The sequence below is a fragment of the Sus scrofa genome, chromosome 3, assembly GCF_054392235.1.
Source record: "Sus scrofa isolate SSC_HxYL_T2T_F1_AM1 chromosome 3, Sscrofa_HxYL_maternal_Yorkshire_Landrace_v2.0, whole genome shotgun sequence".
NCBI lineage: Eukaryota > Metazoa > Chordata > Mammalia > Artiodactyla > Suidae > Sus > Sus scrofa.
This window is the reverse complement of record NC_139385.1, coordinates 108,977,032-109,000,621: the sequence shown is the minus strand read 5'-3', so window position 1 is coordinate 109,000,621 and position 23,590 is coordinate 108,977,032. Positions and strand designations below refer to the sequence as shown.

The window sequence follows — 23,590 nt, the reverse complement described above, 5'->3', positions numbered from 1 at the left end:
TCTAATGGAAAAAGTGTTCATTGTAAGGTTACTTCATGCTGTTAAGCTTTTAGAACTTTTAGAACTTACTGCTAAGCTTCTAGAATCATAACTTTAGCAAGATATGGTGTTACAGAGGATATAAAGTGTACTCACACATGAAATCTGTTTGCAAGCAACTCACACATGAAATCTGTTAGCAAGCAACAATATAGTTGTGAAAATAGCACAGGATAGAAAGTCAATGCCAGAGGAAAAGAGAAAAAGTTATTTGGTACTGGTGAAAATAACACTACTATCCTTCCTACAAGAATAGTGCTTTATAGATGTCATTGCATTCAATCATTTATAATATATTGAACACCTATTATGTATAAAGATCTGTATTGGGTATGTAACAGTGAGGCAAACAGACAAAGCTTCTGCCTCCTCACTGTTATCACTAGAAACCAAACATTTCAGAAAGAGAAATCTGATAAGATATTTGTATAGTACTTCTATTAGTCTGTGCAGGCTGCTGTTAACAAAATACCACAGACTGTGTAGCTTATAAACAACAGAAATTTATTTCTCACAGTTCTGGAGGCTAGGAGATTGAGATCAGGGTGCCAGCAACCTTGTTTTTTTTTTTTCTTTTTAGGGTTGCTCTCACAGCATATAGAGGTTCCCAGGCTAGGGGTCCAATTGGAGCTACAGCTGCCAGCCTGCACCACATCAGATCCGAGCCACATCTATGACCTACACCACAGCTCACGGCAATGCTAGATCCTTAACTCACTGAACGAGGCCAGGGTTTGAACGAGGCCATGGTTCCTAGTCAGATTCTTTCTGCTGCACCACAATGAGAATTCTAGGGTACCAGCAACCTTGGGTAAGAGTATTCTTTTGAGTTGCAGACTAATGCTCACATGGCAGAAGGACTCAGGGACCTCTGTGGGATCTAGGCATTAATCTCATTTGTGAGAGACCCACCCTCATGACCTAATCACCTTCCAAAGGTCCTACCCTCTAATGCCTTCACATTGGGTGTTAGGATTCTAACCTGAATTTGAAGGGACACAAACATTTAGACCCTAGCCCTGCCCCCTCAGTTCATGTCTATCTCTCAGGCACAGTACTTTTTTGCCATCCCAACAGCCCCCAAAGTCAGAACTCTTCAGCATCAATTCAAAATTTGAAAGAATAAAATTTCATAAAAATATCTTTTTTAAAGCTTAAGGACAGTTTTTATAATGCTGTGTTAGTTTCAGATATACAGCAAAACAAGTCAGTTATACACACACACACATATCCATTAGTTAGTTTTCTATCTATATATTCTTTTCCAGATTCCTTTCCACTGTAGGTTATTACAAGATATTGAATATAGTTCCCTGTGCTATACAGCAGATATTTGTTATATATCCATTCTATTTTAATTTTTTTTTTTTGTCTTTTTAGGACCACACCCACAGCATATGGAGGTTCCCAGGCTAGGGGTCCAATTGGAGCTGTAGCTGCTGACCTACACCACAGCCACAGCAACACAGAATCCAAGCTGCAATGGTGATCTACACCACAGCTCACTGCAGTGCTGGATTCTTAACCCACTGAGCGAGGCCAGGGATGGAACCTGCATCTTCACGGATGCTAGTCAGATTCGCTTCCACTGAGCTACAACAGGAACTCCTATTTATCTATTTTACATGTAATAGTGTGCATCTGTTAATCCCAAACTCCTAATTCTGAATACCATCTCAATCAGATGTGGGTAAAAAGATTCCTCTCTAACTGTGATCCTGTGAAATAAAATCAGTTATGTGCTTCCAAAATACAGTGGTGGGACAGGCATAGAAAAGACATTTCATTCCAAGAGGGAGAAATAGGGGAGAAAGAAGGAGCAACAGGTTCCAAGCAAGTCCAAAACCCTGCAAGACAAACAACATTAAATCTTAAGGCTTGAGAAAAATCATCTCTGTTTTTGGTCGCATCCATGGCACATGGAAATTCCTGGGCCAGGGGTCGAATCTGAGCCACAGCTGCGGCAATGCCAGATCATTAACCCACTGAGCCGGGCCGGAGATCGAACCTGCACCTCAGCAGAAATAATGCTGGATCTTTAACCTGTTGCACTATAGTGAGAACTTCAAGAAAAAAAATTTTTTTTTCTTTCTTTTTGTTTTCTTTTTTGTCTTTTAGAACCACACTTGTAGCATATGGAGTTTCCCAGGCTAGGGGTCCAGTTGGAACTACAGCTGCTGGCCTACACCACAGCAACGCTGGATCCGAGCTGCATCTGTGACCTATACCACAGCTCATGGCAACATCAGATCCCTAACCCACTGAGCGAGGCCAGGGATTGAACATGCAACCTCATGGTTCCTAGTCGGATTTGTTTCCGCTGCGCCATGACAGGAACTCCCAATAAAAATCTTTAATTAGATGTTCTGCCCTGTGGGGTGGAGGTCCTACCTTCTAGATCTCCCTGGCTTCACCCTCTGGATACACTGGGATATGCCTGCCCCCATGGCTTTGTTGGGCATAGCAACATAGCAGCTCTCATGGGTTGCAGTTGTACACTGGTGGTTCTACCAGTCTGGGGTCCCAAGGGTGGCCTCATGGCTTCATGGGCACTGCCCTGATAGTGGCTCTCTTTAGTGGTCTTGCCCTTGAGTGATCCGGCCCTCTGCTTGAGTTGTGGGCCCATGGCTCCAGCTTGCTCTATTGTTCTAAATCTAAGTGGAGGCGGCCGTGGTTCCATGGCTCTGCTGAGAGGGCTGGGGCTCCCATGGCTTTGGGGGGCACCACTTAGTTTTGGGCAGAGGTCAGACATCTGGTCTGTTGAGACCCAGGCAGTGACCCCCACCTATCTACCACCTTTTGCAACTGAGGAGGCAGCCTTGATGATCTCTGAATTACATTTATGGTCTTTCTTTCCTTGTCTTGAAGAATAACCTACATTCATAGCCATTTAGCTTTATAATCCTGTCCTGAAAAATCTAAGTCCAACAGCCTTCCTCATTCCTTCCTCTTCAGTTCATACAGACTATTTTCCTGGTGGGGTGGCTGATCCATTTATGGTTCAAACTCAGACTAATCTATTAATCAAAAGGTGGCTTGGCCACACCCTGTCTTCTCCAGAAAAAGCTTTCTCATTTTTTTTTCAATATGGATAGGCTGAAAATCTTTCATATTTTCAGGTTTTGTATCCTCTTTGATTAACAGTTCCGTCTCTAAGTCATTTCTCTCCTCTCACATTTATTATAAGCATTCAAGAAGACCAGGCCACTTCTTAAACACTGCTTAGAAATTTCCTCAGTCAAATATACAGTTTCATCACTCACAACTTCTGCTTCTACAGAACACTAGAGCATGAACACAATTCAGCCAAGCTCTTTGCCACTTTATAACAGATCACTTTTCCCCCAGTTTCCAATAATGTTTCTCATCTCATCAGAAGAGCCTTGACTCTGTCATTTCTACCAACATTCTGTTGATAATCCTTAGGTTTACTCTCCAAGAAGATTGACACATTCTCTACAGCTTATCTGCTCTTCAGGGCTCTCACCAGAATTGCTTTTGATGGTTCTTTCATGGTGATGTAGGTTTTTTCTACTACATACCTCAAAATTCTTCCAGTTTCTCTTACCCAATTCAAAATTGTTTCCGTATTTGAATGGGTTTTTATTTTTATGGACACCTCACTTTCAGTACTAATATTCTGTTTTAGTCTGTTCGGGCTGCTATAACAAAATACAACAGACTGCGTAGCTTACAAATAATAGAAATCTATTCCTAACAGTTCTGGAGGCTGGAAGTCTGATACCAGGATTCCAGCAAGACTGGGTTAGGGCTGCCTCGGGGTCATAAACTTGTACTTTCACCTGGCAGAAGGGGCTAGAAGCTCTGTGGAATCTCTATTATAAAAGCACTAATCCCACCGTCACACTGGGCACTAGGATTCCAGCATGTGAATTTAGGGGGAACATAAACATTCAGATCAGGGCAGTCCTCTTAGGAAACTGTCCAATCTTTTTAAAAATAATTATTATTAAGGCCTTGGGTTTTTTTGTTTTTGTTTTTGTTTTTGTTTTGGCTGAGCCTATGGCATGTGGAAGTTCCTGGGCTGGGGATCAAACCTGTACCACAGCAGCAACCCAAGTCGCTGCAGTGACAGCACCAGACCCCTAATCTACTGTGCCACAAGAGAAATCCAAGACCTTGTCTTTTTGGAACAATTTAGGGTTCACAAAAATTAAATGGAGGATACAAATTGTTCATATATTCCCTGCCCCCACACGTGTATAGCCTTCTTTATTATTAACATTCCCCACCAAAGTGATACATGTTACAAATTGTTGCACCTACATTGACACATCATTATCACCCAAAGTTCATAGTTTCATTCTTTTTGGTGTTGTACATTCCATGGGTTTGGACAAGGTATAATAACATGTATCCATCAGTATGGTATCATATAGAGTATTTTCACTGCCCTAAAAATCTTCTATGCCTCTATCCCCAACACCTTGGCATCCACTGATCTCTTTATTGTTTCCTTAGTTTTCTAGAATGTTATGTAGCTTGAATGAGATTTTATGTAGCCTTTTCAGATTCACCTCTTTCACTTAATAATATGTATTTGTTTCCTCCATGCCTTTTCATAGCTTAATAACTCCTTTCGTTTTAGCACTAAATAATATTTCATTGTCTGGATACACCACAGTTTACTTATCCAGTCATCTGAAAGACATCTTGGTGACTTCCAAGTTTTGGCAGTTATGAATAAAACTGCTATAAATATCTGTGTGCAGGTTTTAATGGAAACATAAGTTTTCAGCTCCTTTGGATAAATACCAAGGATCACACTTGCTAGATACTACGGTAAGAGTATAAGAAACAAACAAAAAAATGCATTCCCATGAGCAAATGAATGAGAGTTCCTGTTGCTCTGTATTTTTGCTAACATTTGGTGTTGTTATTGTTCTGGATTTTGGCCATTCTAATAGGTGTGTCTTGAACACACTGGATTTCATCTAATAAGTGTGTCAATCATTTTTTTTTCACTAGCAGAATTTTCAAAGCAGCAACTATCTGTGGATTTTCCCATTTTTTCCTGGAAATCTCAAAAATATTCAACATTGAGGCTAAGGCTGCACAAGTGCAAAAATTCCCTTGAACACATAATGTAGTTGCATTGCAGAGGTGACAGTTGTCAACATATTGTCAGTAGTAAAATAATGTGATGTTAGCGTGTGCACACCAGTTAGTTTTTTGGTTTAAGGAATATCCTAGACGGGAGACACAGTGCTTGTCCAACATAATGCTGTAGTCTATAACAATGATTCAATAAAATGCTTTTAGACAACAATACTTGCTTATTAAACATTTGAAATATCTTCACAAAAAGGTGATACGAGGACCAGAGAATGTACTTGGGAAATCTCTATTTACATTTCCAAATATTTGAAACCTCTTCCAGAATCTAGATCCCTGCAATAAACTGCCTTTTAATGCCATGTGGACAGGCAGTTAAATTGCCGCATGTGGTGACAATGGAATGTTTTACATATTTATTATCCCATAGAAATATAAAGTGAGACCCATATGTAATTTTAAAATTTCTAACAACATTGATAAAATGAAAAACAGATGAAATTTATTTCAATATTTTACATAATGCAACATAGCCAAAATACTATCATTGCAGTGTGAGTCAGTATGAACAATTACTGAAATGTTTTATATTTTTTGTACTACGTTTTCAAATAATATATTATTGAATGAAGTGTGTATTTTATACTTACACCACATCTCATTTTGGACTAGCCACATGTCAAGTGCTCTTGGGCAACACAGTTCAATTATTTCCCAGCTGTCAGTAATTTTCTGAACCATTTGGAGGCAAGAAAATCAGTGTATCATTGAAATAATGTCTAAATGCCCTGAGCTAATACACACCATACATTATTACTATCATCTTTGGGGGAGTTGGTCTGTTAAAAGTAATAGTTTTATCTGAACAGCAGCCTTCTACTACTTGCTTAGAGTTATTAGATACTGTCTCTTGAATAAGTTGAGCAGTTGGTTTTGTATTAAATAGAGCTCTTTTTTTGGAATCCTCTGCATTTTCTGCAAGAACTCCTGCATGTTTCAGGCAAGCTGCCAGCTGCACATCCTCAAATAACTTCCCAAGCACACTTTGATCTGCACACTTTTCACAATTGAGAAGTCTGTTAAGTCTTTTCATAGTCTCTATTCTTAAGACAATTCCTCCTTTCATAGTCATGTATTCAAGGTCACCAGATGTTATATTGTGGCCCAGATAGAAGGATTGTGAAGCATTCCTAGTAAACAGAGGATACTTTAAGTTTTCAGTGACACAAAATATAGTGGGATGTGCAAGAAAGAACCAGTTGTAATTGTCGCCATGCTTTCCAAAGACATGTTTGTACATTTTCCTTATATGTGTCCACATGTCATTTTTTATCTTAAACCATCATTTTTAATACTGTAATGCTCCCCTTTGTCACAGTGTTGGGTCCAAGGCTCTTTCACTACAGCCCAATAATACTCTTCATCAGGTTCTCTAAGGATGATAGTGTAAATAGAGACACTTTTACTAAGCTCCATGTGTTGCACTTCTGACAGGTTTAAGAAATCTTTGGTGTTAGTTGTGCAAAGGTGATGGTGCTTGTGATCTTGAGTTTTCCCTCTGTGTCCAATGGTAATTTGCCCAAACATAGTCACCACAACACAACAAGTGCTCCCAACCAGCATAACCTTAAAAAATGATACACTCATAGCAGGGAAGCCATCTTTTAGGCATTAAGATTAGCACTAGCCTCAGTTCAAATCCCAGAGCTGGCCACCTTGCTTCCTGCTGGACCATTAAGTTCAGGACATCTGAGAGTATAAGCCAACAGTAAAATTGATAATAAATATAGCTTGAGCCACAGATGGCTCTAGTGTTGACCAGACCTCAACATTCAGAAAAAAAAAGATTTGAAATTTATTTTTACATCATGGTTATATATTCAATACCTGGTACACATCTCATGTTAGTTTGTGTTGGGTCCTTTTTAAGACTTTTGTTTATTTTATTTATAATAGTCATTTTAGTATTTTATTTAAGTCTCTGAATTTTTAAAAAATTTCCCCATGCTCTGAAAGCTCTGAATTTTTTATTCTCCAAAGAACTTTTAAAAAATACCCAGAGGAGTTCCCTGGTGGCTCAGGGGGTGAAGGACCCTGTGTTGTCACTGCAGGTTTGATCCTGGTCTAGAAACTTCCAGATGCCATGGAACTTCCACATGGCATGACCAAAAAAAAATAAATACCCAGATATTTTTCCATTCTCTGCGCTCTGTGCTTTTGTGGACATGTGTGTATTTAATCAGAGTGTCTTCTATTATTCTTCTAAACTCTTTCCATCAGCATCTGTAAAAATTATAACTACTCAGTCATGATTTAAACATGCCACCTATAGAGCTTATGAGACTACATCACTTTCTGGTATCATTAGGACCTTTTTTTTAATCAATAAATCAAACATGACATTTGAGGTCTTACTCTTGTCTTAGATTTAATTTATTGATGTATTGTTGTTAATACAGGTTGACCAGTAATTTCTAACATAGAGCCCGATGAAGAAAATTGTGCTAATGAATACTCATGTAGTATATATTCCATTGTATTAACAGTCTCAAACCCTTGGTGTTTTGGTGGTTCAGTATTTTTTTTTTTTTTTTTTGGCTGCCCCCACGGCATGCAGAAATTCCTGGCTCAGGGATCAAACCTGCGCCACAGCAGCAACCAGAACCAAAGCAATGATAACTGCCAGATCCTTAACCTGCTGTGCCACCAGAGAACTCCTGTTTGATCAGTTTTTAAATATGCTCTGAAAGAGCCTTTTGTGTGCTAAGTTGTAGATATATCCATTGAAGTACTTTAAATGTTCTTAAAGAATTCCAAAAGGGAAATATGAATTTTTTGATTTTTTGTATTTTCCCTCACTTTACAGATGCAGCAGCTTGAGAGACAAGTTATTGATGCTGAACGTCAAGCAGAAAAAGCTTTTCAACAGGTAGGGTATAATTTTAGTTAAAAAATTGTTTTCTGCCTCTACCAATGGACACATTGTTTTGCCCCAAACAGTCTTGAAAATAGCCTTCAACTCTTCCCTTCATTTTATCGTTTTGACTGTTCCTGAGCTGGATCCATAGTAAAAATGAAGAATCTAACTTTATTTTGCCTCTTAAGAAATTTTCAAAAGGACAAAAACCCTTCTATGAGGAAGTTTTATCTTCTGAAAAAAATTAAAAATGACATTTATTGCTTAACCATAATGAAATTTTATGTATAAATATTTACATGGAGCAGCTTTATTTGTAGTAATAAAGAATTGGAAATAATATAAATACCATATTATAGGAGAATGAATTAGTGAACTGTATCAATTCCATGAATTATTAAACAACCATTAAAAATAATTGTTACAAAATATATACAAATACAGAAAAATACTTAGAGTTGTATTAGGAAAAATAAACAGATTTTTAATAGTTAACATGTTAATAGATATTAACTTAAAAGTTAAATAGGCTGTTAAACACCTCAAAATTTAAAGAAGTTTGTGGAATTATGGGTGATTGTTTTTTTCTTCTGTATCTTCATACTTTCTAGTTTTGGGGTTTGGCATTACTTTTATTAAAATAAATAGTGTTTTGATATGTCACTTAACTGTTTCTGGTCCTTGCCAAGAGAAAAACGAGTGGTTTGGATGAGCCCACCAGCTGTAAAGTTTGTCTAAAGAGCCAAAATTGATAATTTCACATCTTATGAAAAGATCCCTGTCAGATGCATTCAAGAATTTCAGGGAGCTCCTGTTGTGGCACAGCGGAAACAAATCTGGCTAGTAACCATGAGGTTGTGGGTTCAATCCCTGGCCTCGCCTAGTAGGTTAAGGATCTAGCATTGCCATGAGCTGTGGTGTAGGTCCCAGACATGGCTCGGATCCCGAGTTGCTGTGGCTGTGGGGTAGGCTGGCAGCTGTATCTCCAATTTGACCCATCCCCTTGGAACCTCCATATGCTGTGGGTGCAGCCCTAAAAAGCAAAAAAAAAAAAAAAAAAAAAAAAAAGAATTTCATAAGTGTTAAATACAAAATTATTTCTTCCAAGAACTATATGTTACATTTCTAATACTTGCTCTGAGTTTGTCATATTTCTCCCTTCAATTTGAGTACTACCAAATCTTGTTTTCACCTAAAAGATTTTATTTTACATAGTAGTTTTAGTGGCCAGACTAAATAAACCAAATTTAATTTAATCCTTAATTTTCTTAAGTATATTTGAAGATAAAAATCTTAAAACTTTGTTATGCAAAATGTCAACCATTCTAAGAGTAGACAAAATAGTGTAATGAACCCCCATCATCAACTTCAGCAATTAGTTGATTCGGGGCTAGTCTAAACGTCCACCCACTTTTCACCTCCCCACCCCTGCAATGGGTTATTTTGAAACAAATTCTGGACATCATATCAGTCCACCCATGAGTATTTCAGTAACTCATCTAAAAACGAAGACTTAAAAATCATAACTACAGCACCATGACTACATCAAAAAATCAACAATGATTCTTTAAGACCTCAAATGTAGTTTTTCTTTTCTTCTCTCTCCCTTTCTCTTTTTTTTTTTGGCTTAGGGCTGCACCTACATCATATGGAAGTTCCCAGGCTAGGGGTCAAATCGGAACTGCCGCCGCCAGCCTACACCACAGCCACAGCAACTCAGGATCCAAGCCTTGTGTGCAACCTACACCACAGTGCATGGCAACGCCACATCCTTAACCCACTGAGCGAGGCTGAGGATCAAACCTGCGTCCTCATGGATACCAGTCAGGTTTGTTACCACTGAGCTACCACGGAATTCCAAATGTAGCTTTTGATACAGATGTGGTAGTAATGATAAGGATGTATGCTGCCTTTTTTTTTTTTTTTTGTATTTGATGTTCTTTAGATGATGGGACCAAATAGTAATCTCTTTACTTATATCTATAAAAACCCAACAATTGACAGAAAAGTCATGAAAGCTCACTTACATTCTAAAAGAAAGACTCTTGTGTTTATGTCACTCTCTGTCACTCTGTACCAAATGTCTTTTTCTTTCGTTCTTTCTTTCTTTTTTTTTTTCTTTGTCTTTTTTTGCCATTTCTAGGGCTGCACTCGAGGCACATGGAGGTTCCCAGGCTAGGGGTCTAATCGGAGCTCTTTGCTGCTGGCCTATGTCAGAGCCACAGCAACGCGGGATCTGAGCCGTGTCTGCAACGCCAGATCCTTAACCCACTGAGCAAGGCCAGGGATCAAACCGAAACCTCATGGTTTCTAGTTGGATTCGTTAACCACTGAGCCGTGAGAGGAACTCCCAAATGTCTTTTTCTGTGGTGGGCCCTGTACGTAAGTCCTGTTCGGCCCCACCCCTTGCACATGTTTGTCATTTTGTTGACCCCTCTGACTTTCACGTCTCCTTCCTTGTCTTTCCCTTTCCAGTGAAAGGATTTGGCCTTTCTTGGTGACATCTCTCTTTATCTCTGTACCCGCAGCTGTCTCCATACATCACTCTGCCTAGTCTCCCCCTCTCTTTCCCTCCCCTTTCTCTCCTTTAACTGTTCATGTTACAGGAAAAAATTAAAGAAATTGAGGATGGTTTTGTTTTGCCTTTTCTTAAAACTCTAAGTTCATATATGCAGCAAATTTGTTTAGCTTTGAAAATTAACTAAGTATTTTTTTGTGATTTTTTTTTTTTTTTTTTTTTTTTTTTATTTCCCCACCTCTGCCACACTGGCTCTTAAGGGAAAAAAGAAATCCCCATTACCAATTCAAGGGAAGCAGAGCATGGCCGTTTGTAGCCCTCAGAGCCCAACCACTGATCTTAATAAGTTAAACAAGAAGCGTTTCTTATTTGAAATTGTCCTTTGAGGATATCAGGTATAAGATTACTTAATTCTGTGTGCTACGTTTTTAAGCAAAAACATAAAATGGCTGGTTCTTTTAGACATACTGCCTTTAGTCAACATTCCCCTCACCACTCCCCGCCCCCCAAAAAGAGAAAATTGCAACTCTCCCAGAGTTTCTGCATAATTAAGTAAAAACTTAGATATTTCTTTTTGTTACAATACCTTTTTGCTTTTCAGGGCCCCACACCTGTGGCATATGGAAGTTCCCAGGCTAGGGGTCCAACTGGAGTTGTAGCTGCTGGCTTACACCACAGCCACAGCAGTGCAGGATCTGAGCCATGTCTGTGACCTACACCACAGCTCATGGCGATGCCAGATCCTTAACCCAGTGTTCGAGGCCAGAAATCAAACCGACATCCTCAAAGATCCTAGTCGGATTCGTAACCCACTGAGCCACAACAGGAACTCCCTGTCACAACACTTTAAATTTATATGGTACCTATTTTATTATGCTTCAGAAGAATTTTTTCTTAAATATTTCATAATGAATCTAAAAGTTAAGAGGAAATATAGACAGCAGATGAATTCCAATACACTGATTATATTACTTTTTTTCCTTTTTTTTGCCTTTGCAAGACTAAGTAAATATTATTAACTTAGAGTAACTGAATCCTTTGCTATCTGTAACAGTTTCCATGGAACTATGGCTGATCTGCTGTTTATATTGCTTAAATTCAGCTTTTCCTTTGTCGTTGAGCCATATCCAAAGACTTAAACTGTATTTATATTAACCCAGAAAGAATGTTTCACCATTAAAAGCAAGAGTCAGCTGAAACCAGGTCAACTCTACACTTCAGCTTTGTACGTTTTCCCTCATTTTTAATTAATGTGTGGGCATCACCTGCATAACCATTAAATAAGTTGCTTGTGAAAAAGAAAAATCACACATTATTCCAGAGAAATCTTGGCAGTTTTTATACTGAATGTTGTAGTACATATTCATTGTTGTTGTTCACAGATTTTGAAAGCAGTATGTGCAGTTTAAACCAGTACTACTTATTAGGACTCTTGTGAGGCAGAAAAGTCGCAAACTTTTCGGGAGGTACTGATACACAGGATTCCTTCATAAGTATCTGATTAATTATTTAATCCAACCTAACACACTAATTTATGCTAACCAAAGAAGGGTAGATACTCTCCCTTGCAGAAGTTTGTCTTTTCATTCTGGTTTTTGGTTTTGTTTTTTGTTTTGTTTTGTTTTGTTTTTTTGGCCTGCAGCATGTGGATGTTCCCAGGCCAGGATGGAACCCATGACACAGCAGCAGCCCGAGCCACTGCAGTGACAATGCCAGATCCTTAACCCACAGAGCCACAAGGGAACTCCTTCATTCTGTCCTTGGATCAGTCCCTTGCTTGTATTTAATTCAGACTTGGTAGGGGCTCCATTTAAATTTCCTTCCGACTGTTCTAATATGTGGGCTGATCTGCCATTCATAAAGTTGGTTCTTAATATTTAAGTCATTTTTGGTTTTTAATAAATGATCACTAAGTCAGCCTAACATCTAGGACTTTGTCATGATTTGTTTCATCACATGGAAACCTACTTTATCCCTCAATGTTCCTTTTCACCTTCAGTGAAACTGGCTCTGGTCTTACTGCATAAATTATGAAATACCATTCCAAAATAACTGTGTTTAAAATATGACTAGATGATTAATTAATTTGCAATAAATTTTAAATAACTGGAAAATGGTCTGGGATCCAAAATATTCAATAATCCCTTTCTTTAATATATTTTGGAATGATTAAGTATTTTTATTATTCCATTGAAATGCTTATATAGAAATAGAACCTTTCAACCTCCACTCAAATATATATATATAGTCACATCTTAATTACTCGTAGTGAGAGAAGGAGGGATGAAGTTAGAAATGGGAAGAAGGAAGTATTTCTATGGGTACTTACAATGGGACCAATATTTGAATCTTTGCTTTCTCCAGTATAGACAGGAAAATGAAAAATAGCATTGCAAGTTGCATCTGGGTCCCCAAGACTACTCTCAGGTGCGATGATTCCCCAGAAGGACTCATGGAATCCTGAAAAGCTGTTATACTCATGGTTATGGTTTGTTACAGTGAAAGGATATGGATTAACATCAGCACAGGAGAAATGTGCATAGGACAGAGTCCAGGAGACACCAGATGGGAGCTTCCAGTTGTCTTGTCACAGTGCACTTGCACAGGAATGGGCCCGATTCTCCCTCAGTGATGTGCAACAGCACACGACATATTGCCAACCAGGGATATTCATCCGAGCCTAGGTGTCCAGGACTTTTATTGTGGGTAGGGTTAGGGTTGGTCTTGTAGACATGGAATGGATCTGTAACCCACCTTAACTACTCAGTCTCCAACACCTGCCCTCAGAGGTCAAACTGATACAATGTGGCCCATGACCCAGGTACATGAACAAAAAAGGCATTCAGTGTAAGTCACGTTGTTAGCATAAACTATCTGGTGTGGCCCAATAGGTCAGATTTATAGAGACAGTCTTATCAGGCAGAATATTCCAAGGGCTCAGAGATTATTTCCAAGGAAACAGTCAAGGGCAAGTTCTTTCTTTGGAATGTACAGGGTTTGAGCACCCCAAGTCTGCTGAATTAACCCTTTACTGCACAAAACTCCTAATCAACAGGACTTTGGGGAAATGGCTGAGGAGTGTGCTGAGAGGGGTAGATGCCTCTCCTGGAAGTAAAGGAGAAAAGTAGCTTGAAGGTACAAAGCATTCCTCACCAAAGGATATCCATGGATAGGTAATTGCAAGAATTTATTTAACAACTAATTTGAATTCATAGGAGACTTGGCCAGTCTCCAAGTGGTTAAAATTTTTGTATGGTTCATGTTATGTGATTGGAAAAAGATCTGGCCAATTTTCTGTGTACTTATGGTAAGATATTTTAAAAAGCTGCTTGGTTTTTCTTTAGGCCTCTTGGCTTTTCTGTAGCCCTCTTATTTATCCTAATTGCCAAGGAAGGCTGGTGAATCCTGTGGAACTTGGTTCTAACAAGGCCAGTTGGTAAGAGGGTTGCCTGTAACTACTTTGGGATCTCTCCGGCTAAGAGAGTTTTGCCACTTTTGTCAATATTTTTCTTGCCCGGGAACATTGTTTATGTAAAAGAAACAGTCAAATGAAACAGTTGCACAAGGCAAAGATGCAGCCAGGGACCTCCCACTGTAGCCTGCATTCATACAATGAGAAAGCCTTTCAAATTGAATGTGTTTTTCATGGAAGAAGAGTACTCCCAAATCACAGTTTTTCAGGACTGTAGACCTTTTCTCAGCAATAGGACAATTTATGTGGCAGCCCAATGTCTGTAGAGTGACTTGCTCCAACTTAATAAAAGAAGACTGTAGATGTAGGTCTTGTAATATTTACTTTTCTTCGTACTCAGTTAACTTTGTTTTTCTGGAGGTTTATGATCTATTACTCTCTCCCTGGAGGAGAACTACCATTCTACACTTGGTCTCTTCTTTGCTTGCTTCCTTAGCTACAGAATATGCTACATGGAACTGGCTAATCATCTTAAGACCAACCTTTGGTATTAACTGCCCAGCTTTCTGTCCTGCTCTGATTCTTTTTCATGATAGCGTCTATGATACAGGCCTTTGTCCTTGCAAACAAGGACAGAGGACCTCTTGTTTACTGCAGAAAGTCTGCTATATTGTTTATTTTTTCCCCTTTTGATTATGTCTGTGTCTCTTTTTTTTAATAATGATTTTTATTTTTTCCATTATGGCTGGTTTACAGTGTTCTGTCATTTTTCTACTGTACAGCAAGGTGACCCAGTCACACATACTTGTATACATTATTTTTTCTCACATTATCATGCTCCATCATAAGTGATCTCATTGCTTATCCATTCCAAAGGCAATAGTTTGCATCTATTAACCCCAATTCCCAATCCATTGCACTCCCTCCCCCTGGCAACTATAAGTCTGTTCTCCAAGTCCATGAATTTCTTTTCTATGGAAAGGTTCATTTGTGCCGTATATTAGATTCCAGATATAAGTGATATCATATAGTATTTGTCTTTCTCTTTCTGACTTACTTCACTTAGTATGAGAGTCTCTAGTTCCATCCATGTTGCTGCAAATGGCATTATTTTGTTCTTTTTTGTGGCTGAGTAGTATTCCATTGTGTATATACACCACGTCTTCTTAATCCAATCATCTATTGGTGAACATTTAGGTTGTTTCCATGTCTTGGCTATTGTGAATAGTGCTGCAATGAGCATGTGGGTGCATGTGTCTTTTTCAAGGAAAGTTTTGTCTGGATATATGTCCAAGAGTGGGATTGCTGGGTCATATGGTAGTTCTAGTTCTTAGTTTTCTGTGGTACCTCCATACTGTTTTCTATAGTGGTTGTACCAATTTACATTCCTACCAACAGTGCTGGAGGGCTATTATTATGATTAAAAATCTAAATCTTAAGGTAACTTAAAAATATCATTTGGATAGTGGAATATACTTTTTCTCTTATTTTTGGGGGGTCTACTTTTATTTTCATAGTTCCCAGCCATGTGGGTGGTATTTAAATAGGACACTTTTGGCGTTTGAGTTAAATTTACATTTACACAGTGAAGGAACAGATGAAACTTTGTATTCATGGTTAAAAAAAACAAAACCAAACTGACGTTAACATCCTCCTTCTAGGAGCCTGCATTAGGCAAGTATTTTTGAGCTTTAAGTTCATTGCGATCTTTCAGAGGTGTTTTACTAGTTTAAAATTTTTCATCTTAACTGTCATATTTAATTTGTCAAGTGACTTTACACATTTTTCTTCTTTGCCCCCTATAATCTAAAATATTACCAAGGAGTTCCCATTGTGACTCAGTGGGTTAATAAACCTGACTAGTATAAGTGAGGATGCAGGTTTAATCCCTGGCCTTGTTTAGTGGGTTGGGGATCCAGTATTGCCACAAGATGGAACATAGGTCACAAATGTGGCCAGGATACTGCATTTCTGTGGCTGTGGCATAGGCTGGCAGCTGCAACTCTGATTTGACCCCTAGCCTGGCAACTTCCAGATGCCATAGGGCTGCCATTAAAAAAAAAGGAGATAAAATATTACTAAAATTACATTCTTATCTATTTGGAGTATAGAGAATAAAAACCTTAATATTATGTACAGTGCCCAGTGCTTTATTTTCTCCCTTACTGTCATTAATATTTCAGATATCCCTTCAAAGATTTCATATGCCCAATGTGTTTTGCAGAAGATCCAAGTGGAGCCCATGTATCTTAGATATTAAAATTGAGACACCACAATCCCTAGCCAGAGTGATCTCTTTTATCTTGCTTTAGTTTTCTCATTACCCTTATTGCCTTCTGTAGCATATTGTGTGATTTTTATGTTTTTATTATATTTGTGATCTCTCTTACCCACAAGAGTGTGATTTCAATGCAGATAGAAGTTTGGGGGTCTGTTTTATTCACTGATATCTTCCTAGGACATAGAATAGCCATGGCACTTGGCAGGTGTTCATTAAATACTTCTTAAAGTATTGAATTAATAAACCCTCGAGGAATGTTCTCTCCTACCTATATCTTGACTGTCATACTTTTTTTCTTTTTGGCTGCACCTGCAGCATATGGAAGTTCCTGAGTCAGAGATTGAACCTGCACCACAATAGCGACCCCAGCCACTGTGGTGACAATGCTGGATCCTTAATCCGCCACTCCACAAAGGAACTCCTGTCATCTTTTTTACTTTCTATGATTTTCTCACAGGGGCTTTATGGTTCTTTTGTTTTTTGTTGTTGCTGTTGTTGTATATGTGTATCTTTTTCATCTAAATTCCTTTTTCCCCCAAATGTGTTTTTATACTAGATCATCCAGAATCTTATGTCACTACTCACCTTTACTTGATATTCTTACTTTGTTTAAATATGAAAAAATGAGGACTGGAAACCTTCCAATTCTAAGCTGATATGAAATACTTTGCATATTATTATTTCTCTAGTTAACATATACTTTTCTTTATATGATAGCAATGTTCTAAGAATCTTTTCTGTTCCCTCATGTGCCTCAGAGATGATACCACTTGGCAAAATAGTCTTCAGACTTTATAATTTTTAAATACATTAAAACTTGCTATTCAGTATTTTTTATGATGATAACTTCTAGGTATCTATTTAAGGTTAAAGTAAAATTCTGAATTTAAGACTATGATAAGTACGTGCATAATTTTAATATTTTGTCCTCGGCATTTAGGTACAAGTTATGGAAGAGAAATTAAAAGCAGCTAATATTCAAACCAGTGAATCAGAGACGAGACTGTACAAAAAGTGTCAAGATCTGGAAACCCTGCTACAGGAAAAAGATGACATCATTCAAAACTTGGAACTGCAACTTGAGGAGCAGGTTAGGAAGAATTTGATCATCAAATAGTTCTAAATATGTGCATTCATTTATGCATAATCACAAAGATAATAAAGAGAAAGCTGAAATTTCTACATTTTGGTCAGAAATCTTAGTTGGCTAATCCATAGGATTGCATCACACTTATTGGTGAAAGCTGTAAATTAAAATGACATTCACTTTAAGTCTGGAGTGATTTCAAGGCAACATCTGCCACCTTTTGGGTATAACAATACTCCTTAAATTGAAAACACTTGGTTATCAGCAGACATTTATGTCTGTAAAACTGTTTCAAACAAATCTTTGCCTTAGATTGTCAGGGTGTTGGAAATGTTTATGGAATGTCATATTTTAAATATGTGCTTGACACTAATCCTTCTGCTTAGAAATGTATGCACTGTTTCTAAACCACTTTGTTGAGATCAAGTATAGTATTTTTTTAATTTTAGGAAAATATTGCATTTTTTAGGGTTATTTACTTAAATGATTGCTTAGCATCAGTTAAATATGACCACTACAAAATTGCTAAATGTTTAATCATTTGTTTTCAGCATTTTTTTTCATTTCCTGGGGGTCAGTGTTCCTTTAGATCAGTGGTTTTCAGCCCCCACCCAACTGAGATTTGTATGATAGTCACATTCTCAGAAGTTTTGTGACCATAACTAGATTTAAAAGTTGGTAGATGTGAGTGAGTTTCTCAATCTTTATTATTATTATTATTTTTTTAATATTTTTTTTAATTTTCCCACTGTACAGCAAGGGGGTCAGGTTATTCTTACATGTATACATTACAATTACATTTTTTCCCCCACCCTTTCTTCTGTTGCAACATGAGTATCTAGACATAGTTCTTAATGCTATTCAGCAGGATCTTCTTGTAAATCTATTCTAAGTTGTGTCTGGTAAGCCCAAGCTCCCGATCCCTCCCACTCCCTCCCCCTCCCTCAATCTTTATTATTTATGAATCTTTTAAAACTAGCACTTGAAGAGTTCCCATCATGGCTCAGCGGTTAACAAACTTGACTAGGATCAATGAGGACGTGGGATCAATGAGGCCAGGGATCCTCCCTCAATGGGTTAAACATCCGACGTTGCTGTGGCTGTGGTATAGGCCGGCAGTTGTAGCTCTGATTCGACCCCTTAGCCTGGGAACTTCCATATGCGGTGGGTGTGGCCCTAAGAAGACAAAAATAAATAAACAAATAAATAAAGCTAGCAATTGAGGGTAAAACAAGTCGTACCTCAGAGGAGATTCTGATTCTCTTCTCCCTAACCTGGTTGACTTCTATACTGCTGTTCTAAAGCCTAGACCGTTTCTAGAAATACTTGATCTTGTTGATAGATTCAGTGGATTGATTTCAGTATGTGATCTTTCAGAGAAAGAGAATAGAGATGTTAAGACTAGAAATATTGGGATATGCCTTTATGATTGTATCTGCTGGACAGCCATTCTCATTTTTCCCTCTGTTTGGTCATTTGAAGGTAGACATCTTAACTTGGAAACAGGTTTTAAGTGGACTTGCCTTTATCTCTATGATGTAGCATTTCCAGACCAGTGAGCTTATGTTTGAACTAAACAAACTGCTATTATTTCAGAAACAAATAAGGATTCAAGAAGCTAAAATAATAGAAGAGAAAGCAGCTAAGATCAAAGAATGGGTAACAGTTAAGTTGAATGAGGTATTTATTGAGTTATTTGTCTTTTCTTTACCTTTTACTTCTTTTGAATAGATAAGTCACCAGAATGTCTGAATGAAGCAAAACCCTCAGTTGGTGGTGCTGATGGCTTTTTGTAAACAGGAGACAGGCAGCTTTCTCTGTAATGGCCAGTGTATTTCTAAAAATAAGAATATTGATAGACTCGTGGTAATCAGTGTTAAGTAGCCTTATTTTTTACTTTAGTTCTAATTAGTTAATTTTAAATAATGAGAGAATATATGTGTCAGTCTCATAAAACTAATGTATTCAGTATCTGAGAAGTAGACATTATTTGGCTTATATGGTAGACTAAATGCTGAAATAATTTGGTTAAAAATAATTTTACAGTGGGAAAGACATAGGGGGTGATAAACACTGAAAACTTTTCGTTCAGGAAAAAGTAAGTATTAAAGCCGTAATTATCTACATTAATAATCTGTGCTGATAAATTCGGCAGGCATTTACTTTTTTTGTATTTTACTTACATTTAATTAGATATTAAATTTTTCTAAATATTATAATTTACTAGTACATTTTAGAAATATCCCCTGTATTAAAAGAAAACCATTATGCTCTTTTAGCTGGAATTGGAGAATCAGAATCTTCGTTTGATCAACCAAAACCAAACCGAAGAGATAAGAACAATGCAGTCAAAACTACAAGGTATGAGCACTTTGACTAAGCTAGCCTGGTTGGGTTTATTTGCCTGTATAGAATATTACTGCTGTGTACTTGAAATTGGCTATCACAGCTAATGAACTGAATTTTTGCATTTTACTTAATTTGAATTGATTTAAATTTAGATAGCCACATATCCAATGTTAGCACAGCTACAGTAGTGAATAACAGTTGAGTGAGGTATTTATTGATTTATAACACAAAGGAGGTAATACTAATTTGCATGTTTAATTTCAAGTATGTTTATTTAAAAAAAAAATCAGTCCGGTTGTTTTCTATTTTCACTTCATAACATCGTGATCAGCAATTCTTCCAACCTGAATGTTTTTGAGCAGAATTTTATAATGTAATAAACCTTTTGCATTTTCCAATGCTTAGGGCTACTTTCTTTCTTTTCAACTTTAAAGCCTAAGGATGGATGGTAGCGTTAAAAGATAGAGATTTACTAAATATGCTATTATTGTGATAGCCACTCAAGTGCACATTGAGCTGAAGAGGAGGTGAGTTAGCAGGGTGTATGTATAGCCCATGCTTGTTAGACCCATGGCCTTTTAGAGTGCTTTTCAAACTTTTATTTAGCAACTGAACTCTTTTTAAAACAATTTTTTTTTAGTCCTGTAGAATCTCAAGAGATAAAATAGGTAAAAACTGTATTGTGTGGTGTGTCTAGAGTGCTGCAGACTTGTCTTGATTTCAGAGACAGCAGAAGGGGATGGCTTGGAATGACATCTTAATTCTCTGCTCAGGAATTGAACCTGGGCACCCTGGATGAAAACCAGGAATCCTAGCCACTAGAGGCTGAAAGCAGAATTGCCCTGATTCTTGCCCCCTGTTGAAAGCAAGAATGTTTCAAGGAGGCAAAGACAGGGGTAAAGTTCCTTGTTAGAAACACAGTACAGCATGCGGGAGAGCACACAGAGAATTAGTCTATTTGTCTAAGGCAAAAGCAACGTAGTAATACACACCTAAAGGAGTGAGGGTGCGAGGATCCCCCTGAATGATGAGTGGGCAAGAGAGGTGACTTAAATCACTTGTATAGGACAATTCTTCCAGGTCTTTATCTTCCTTTGTCCAATTATCTTGTTTTATCTTTCACACCTGACCAGACCCAGGGCCCTCCCCCTATCTGCATGTGCATCTTTTGGTCAAGATGAATTCCAAAGGAAAGCATGGTGGGAAGGTTATCCAGACTTATTGTGGCCTGGCACCCCCTCCCTTTCTGACCCAGAGGGGTCTCTGTGCATGTGTAGTTGGGGTCTCCCTGACCCTGAGGATGGGGAGCATGTGACCTCTTGGTCTTTTGACCCCTCTTTTGATCCTGTCATTACCATTGTTTAGTAAGTTCACAGAAGACAAGTACTGGTTATTTGCCTTGGGCCTGTTGTTATTTCTATCTTGAAGTATAGATAGAGGGCTGGTTGTAAATGTCCCTGGCCCCCACCTCTCCCTGGAACCCACCTATTTCCTGCCTCAGGAGGTATAAATAAGAGGCTAGTTGTACCTATCTCCTGCCTCAAGAAGTGTAAATAAGAGGCTAGTTGCAAATGTCTATCCTGGAGCCCATCTACCTCCTGCCTCAGCCTCACTCATGCCTCTTCTTGCATTTCTTGCATCCTGTGTGATATTTCCACACAGCCCTGGGATTTCATAGAATACATTGGAAAAATCCTGGTATGGTAGCATGAACTTGGCCTTTGAAGTCATCTTTACAATTTGATTGCTGTGTTTTATCTCCAGCAGTTTTTTGTGTTGTTTTTTTTAACGTCAGTATAATGGTGATTGTAATGTCTTCTTGGTTTCACGGGGGTTCTTGATTATAGGACATGTGAAAGCATTTTGTTTACTGCATGTTAATACTTATTGCTGTCATTTTGTAAAGAGAAAAACCTCCTGTTTTCTTTCTCTTAATATTTCTAGCATGAGGTGGGTTTTCTCCACACCACCGAATTCCCCAATTCTCTGCAGATGCTGGCTGGGTGTCCTACAAATTTAACTCAGTTCTGACATTATCTACTTGGATGGCACCAGATTTCTCAGCCCCATAAAACTATCCACCCCCATCCTGAGCACGTGCGCACACACACACACACACACACACACACACACTTCACAAACTTTCGTAAGTACAGGGTATCCAGCAGCTTGTAAATCTAGGTTCCCAAGATCTCTTCCTCAGGTTCCGTAATTTGCTAGAGAGGCTCACAGGACTCAGATGGACAGTTCACTCCCTGGATTACTGGTTTATTACAAAAGATCTCATGTTGCTGTGGCTGTGATACAGGCTGTTGGCTGCAGCTCCGATTCAGTCCCTAGCCTGGGAACTTCCATATACCCTGGATGTGGCCCAAACAAATAAGTAAAATGTCTTAGTTTCAGGTGTACAACAAAATGAATCACTTGTACATATACATATATCCATTCTCTTTCAGATTCTTTTCCCATGTAGGCTATTAAAAAATACTGAGTAGAGTTCCCTATGCTATATAGTAGGTCCTTATTAGTTATCTATTTTATATAGAGTGGGGGAATTCCATATTAAAGTTTTAGGTTCTTTATGATGTTCATCCTCTTTGAACCAGATTGGGTGTACTAAGCCCATTCACAAAATGCTGTTATTTTTCCTGATATTCTTTTTTTTTTTTTTTTGGTGTCTTTTGTCTTTTAGGGCCACACCTGAAGCAGCATATGGAGGTTCCCAGGCTAGGGGTCTAATCGGAGCTGCAGCCACCGGCCTATGCCAGAGCCACAGCAACGCCAGATCTGAGCCATGTCCACAACCTAAGCCATAGCTCACGGCAAATCTGGATCCTTAACCTACTGAACGAGGCCAGAGATTGAACCTGCAACCTCATGGTTCCTAGTTGGATTCGTTTCTGCTGCTCCAAGACAGGAACTCCATATTTTTCCTGATATTATTAACTTGCAATTCCAGTCTTAACTGACAGCCTTTTAGGTCTTAAAGACTAAGGATTTTTTTTTTTTTTTTTTTTTTTGGTCCTTTTGCCATTTCTTGGGCCGCTCCTGCGACATATGGAGGTTCCCAGGCTAGGGGTTGAATCGGAGCTGTAGCTGCCGGCCTACGCCAGAGCCACAGCAACACAGGATCCAAGCTGTGTCTGCAACCTACACAACAGCTCACGGCAACGCCGGATCGTTAACCCACTGAGCAAGGGCAGGGACCGAACCCACAACCTCATGGTTCCTAGTCAGATTCATTAACCACTGCGCCACGACGGGAACTCCAGGATTATTGATCCTTGGAACCTAGGCTTTACTGGAGAATAGATGTGATGGATATAGATATAACATAGTACTTCAAAAAAATATATGTATAGTAGTTCCCTGGTAGCCAATAGATTAAGTATCCAGCATTGTCACTGCTATGGCTCCTATCACTGCTATAGCACAGATTCGGCCGTGAGCGTAGCAAAAATAAAAAACAAAATTGTGTGTGTGTGTGTGTGTGTGTGTGTGTGTGTGTGTGATTATTAAAGTATCATGAATTAGCTCTGTGAGTAATGATCAGCATGAAAATATTAAAGGATACATCTGAAGGAATACACTATAAAATTCAATTAATTTTATGATATTTATAGTTGTACAACCATCATCACAACCTAACTTTACAACATTCCCATCCCAAACCCCCAGTGCATCCCTGTCCCCCCAGCCTGTCTCATTTGGAAACCGTAAGTTTTTCAAAGTCTGTGAGTCAGTTTCTTTTATGCACATAAGTTCATAGTATCCTTTTTTTTTTTTCTATTCCACATATAAGTGATAGCATATGATGTTTTTGTCTCACCATCTAACTTTATTTAGCATGATAATTCCAGGTCCATCCATGTTGCTGCAAGTGCCATTATTTCACTCCCTTTTATGGCTGA

The 23,590-nt window shown here is 38.3% G+C and overlaps 2 protein-coding genes across 16 annotated transcripts in view; one reads left to right on the top strand and one right to left on the bottom strand.

The window, feature by feature from the left end:
* The window catches only part of PLEKHH2 (pleckstrin homology, MyTH4 and FERM domain containing H2), a 126,047-nt gene that overhangs the window by 27,563 nt on the left and 74,894 nt on the right, over window positions 1-23,590 (top strand). For all 15 annotated transcript variants that reach the window (XR_014842053.1, XR_014842050.1, XR_014842047.1 and 12 more), the window contains exons 3-6: window positions 7,982-8,044; window positions 17,184-17,333; window positions 18,927-19,010; window positions 19,610-19,691. Coding sequence is in view for 3 of the 15 variants with exons in the window: in XM_021087574.2 (XP_020943233.1) it covers window positions 7,982-8,044; window positions 17,184-17,333; window positions 18,927-19,010; window positions 19,610-19,691 (379 nt within the window). In the remaining 12 variants the exon portion in view is untranslated. The remainder of the gene's footprint in view (window positions 1-7,981; window positions 8,045-17,183; window positions 17,334-18,926; window positions 19,011-19,609; window positions 19,692-23,590) is intronic.
* Window positions 5,837-6,738, bottom strand: C1GALT1C1L (C1GALT1 specific chaperone 1 like). Its single transcript, XM_085016194.1, is given in 2 exon segments — window positions 5,837-6,457; window positions 6,460-6,738. Coding segments are annotated over 2 exon segments (900 nt in total).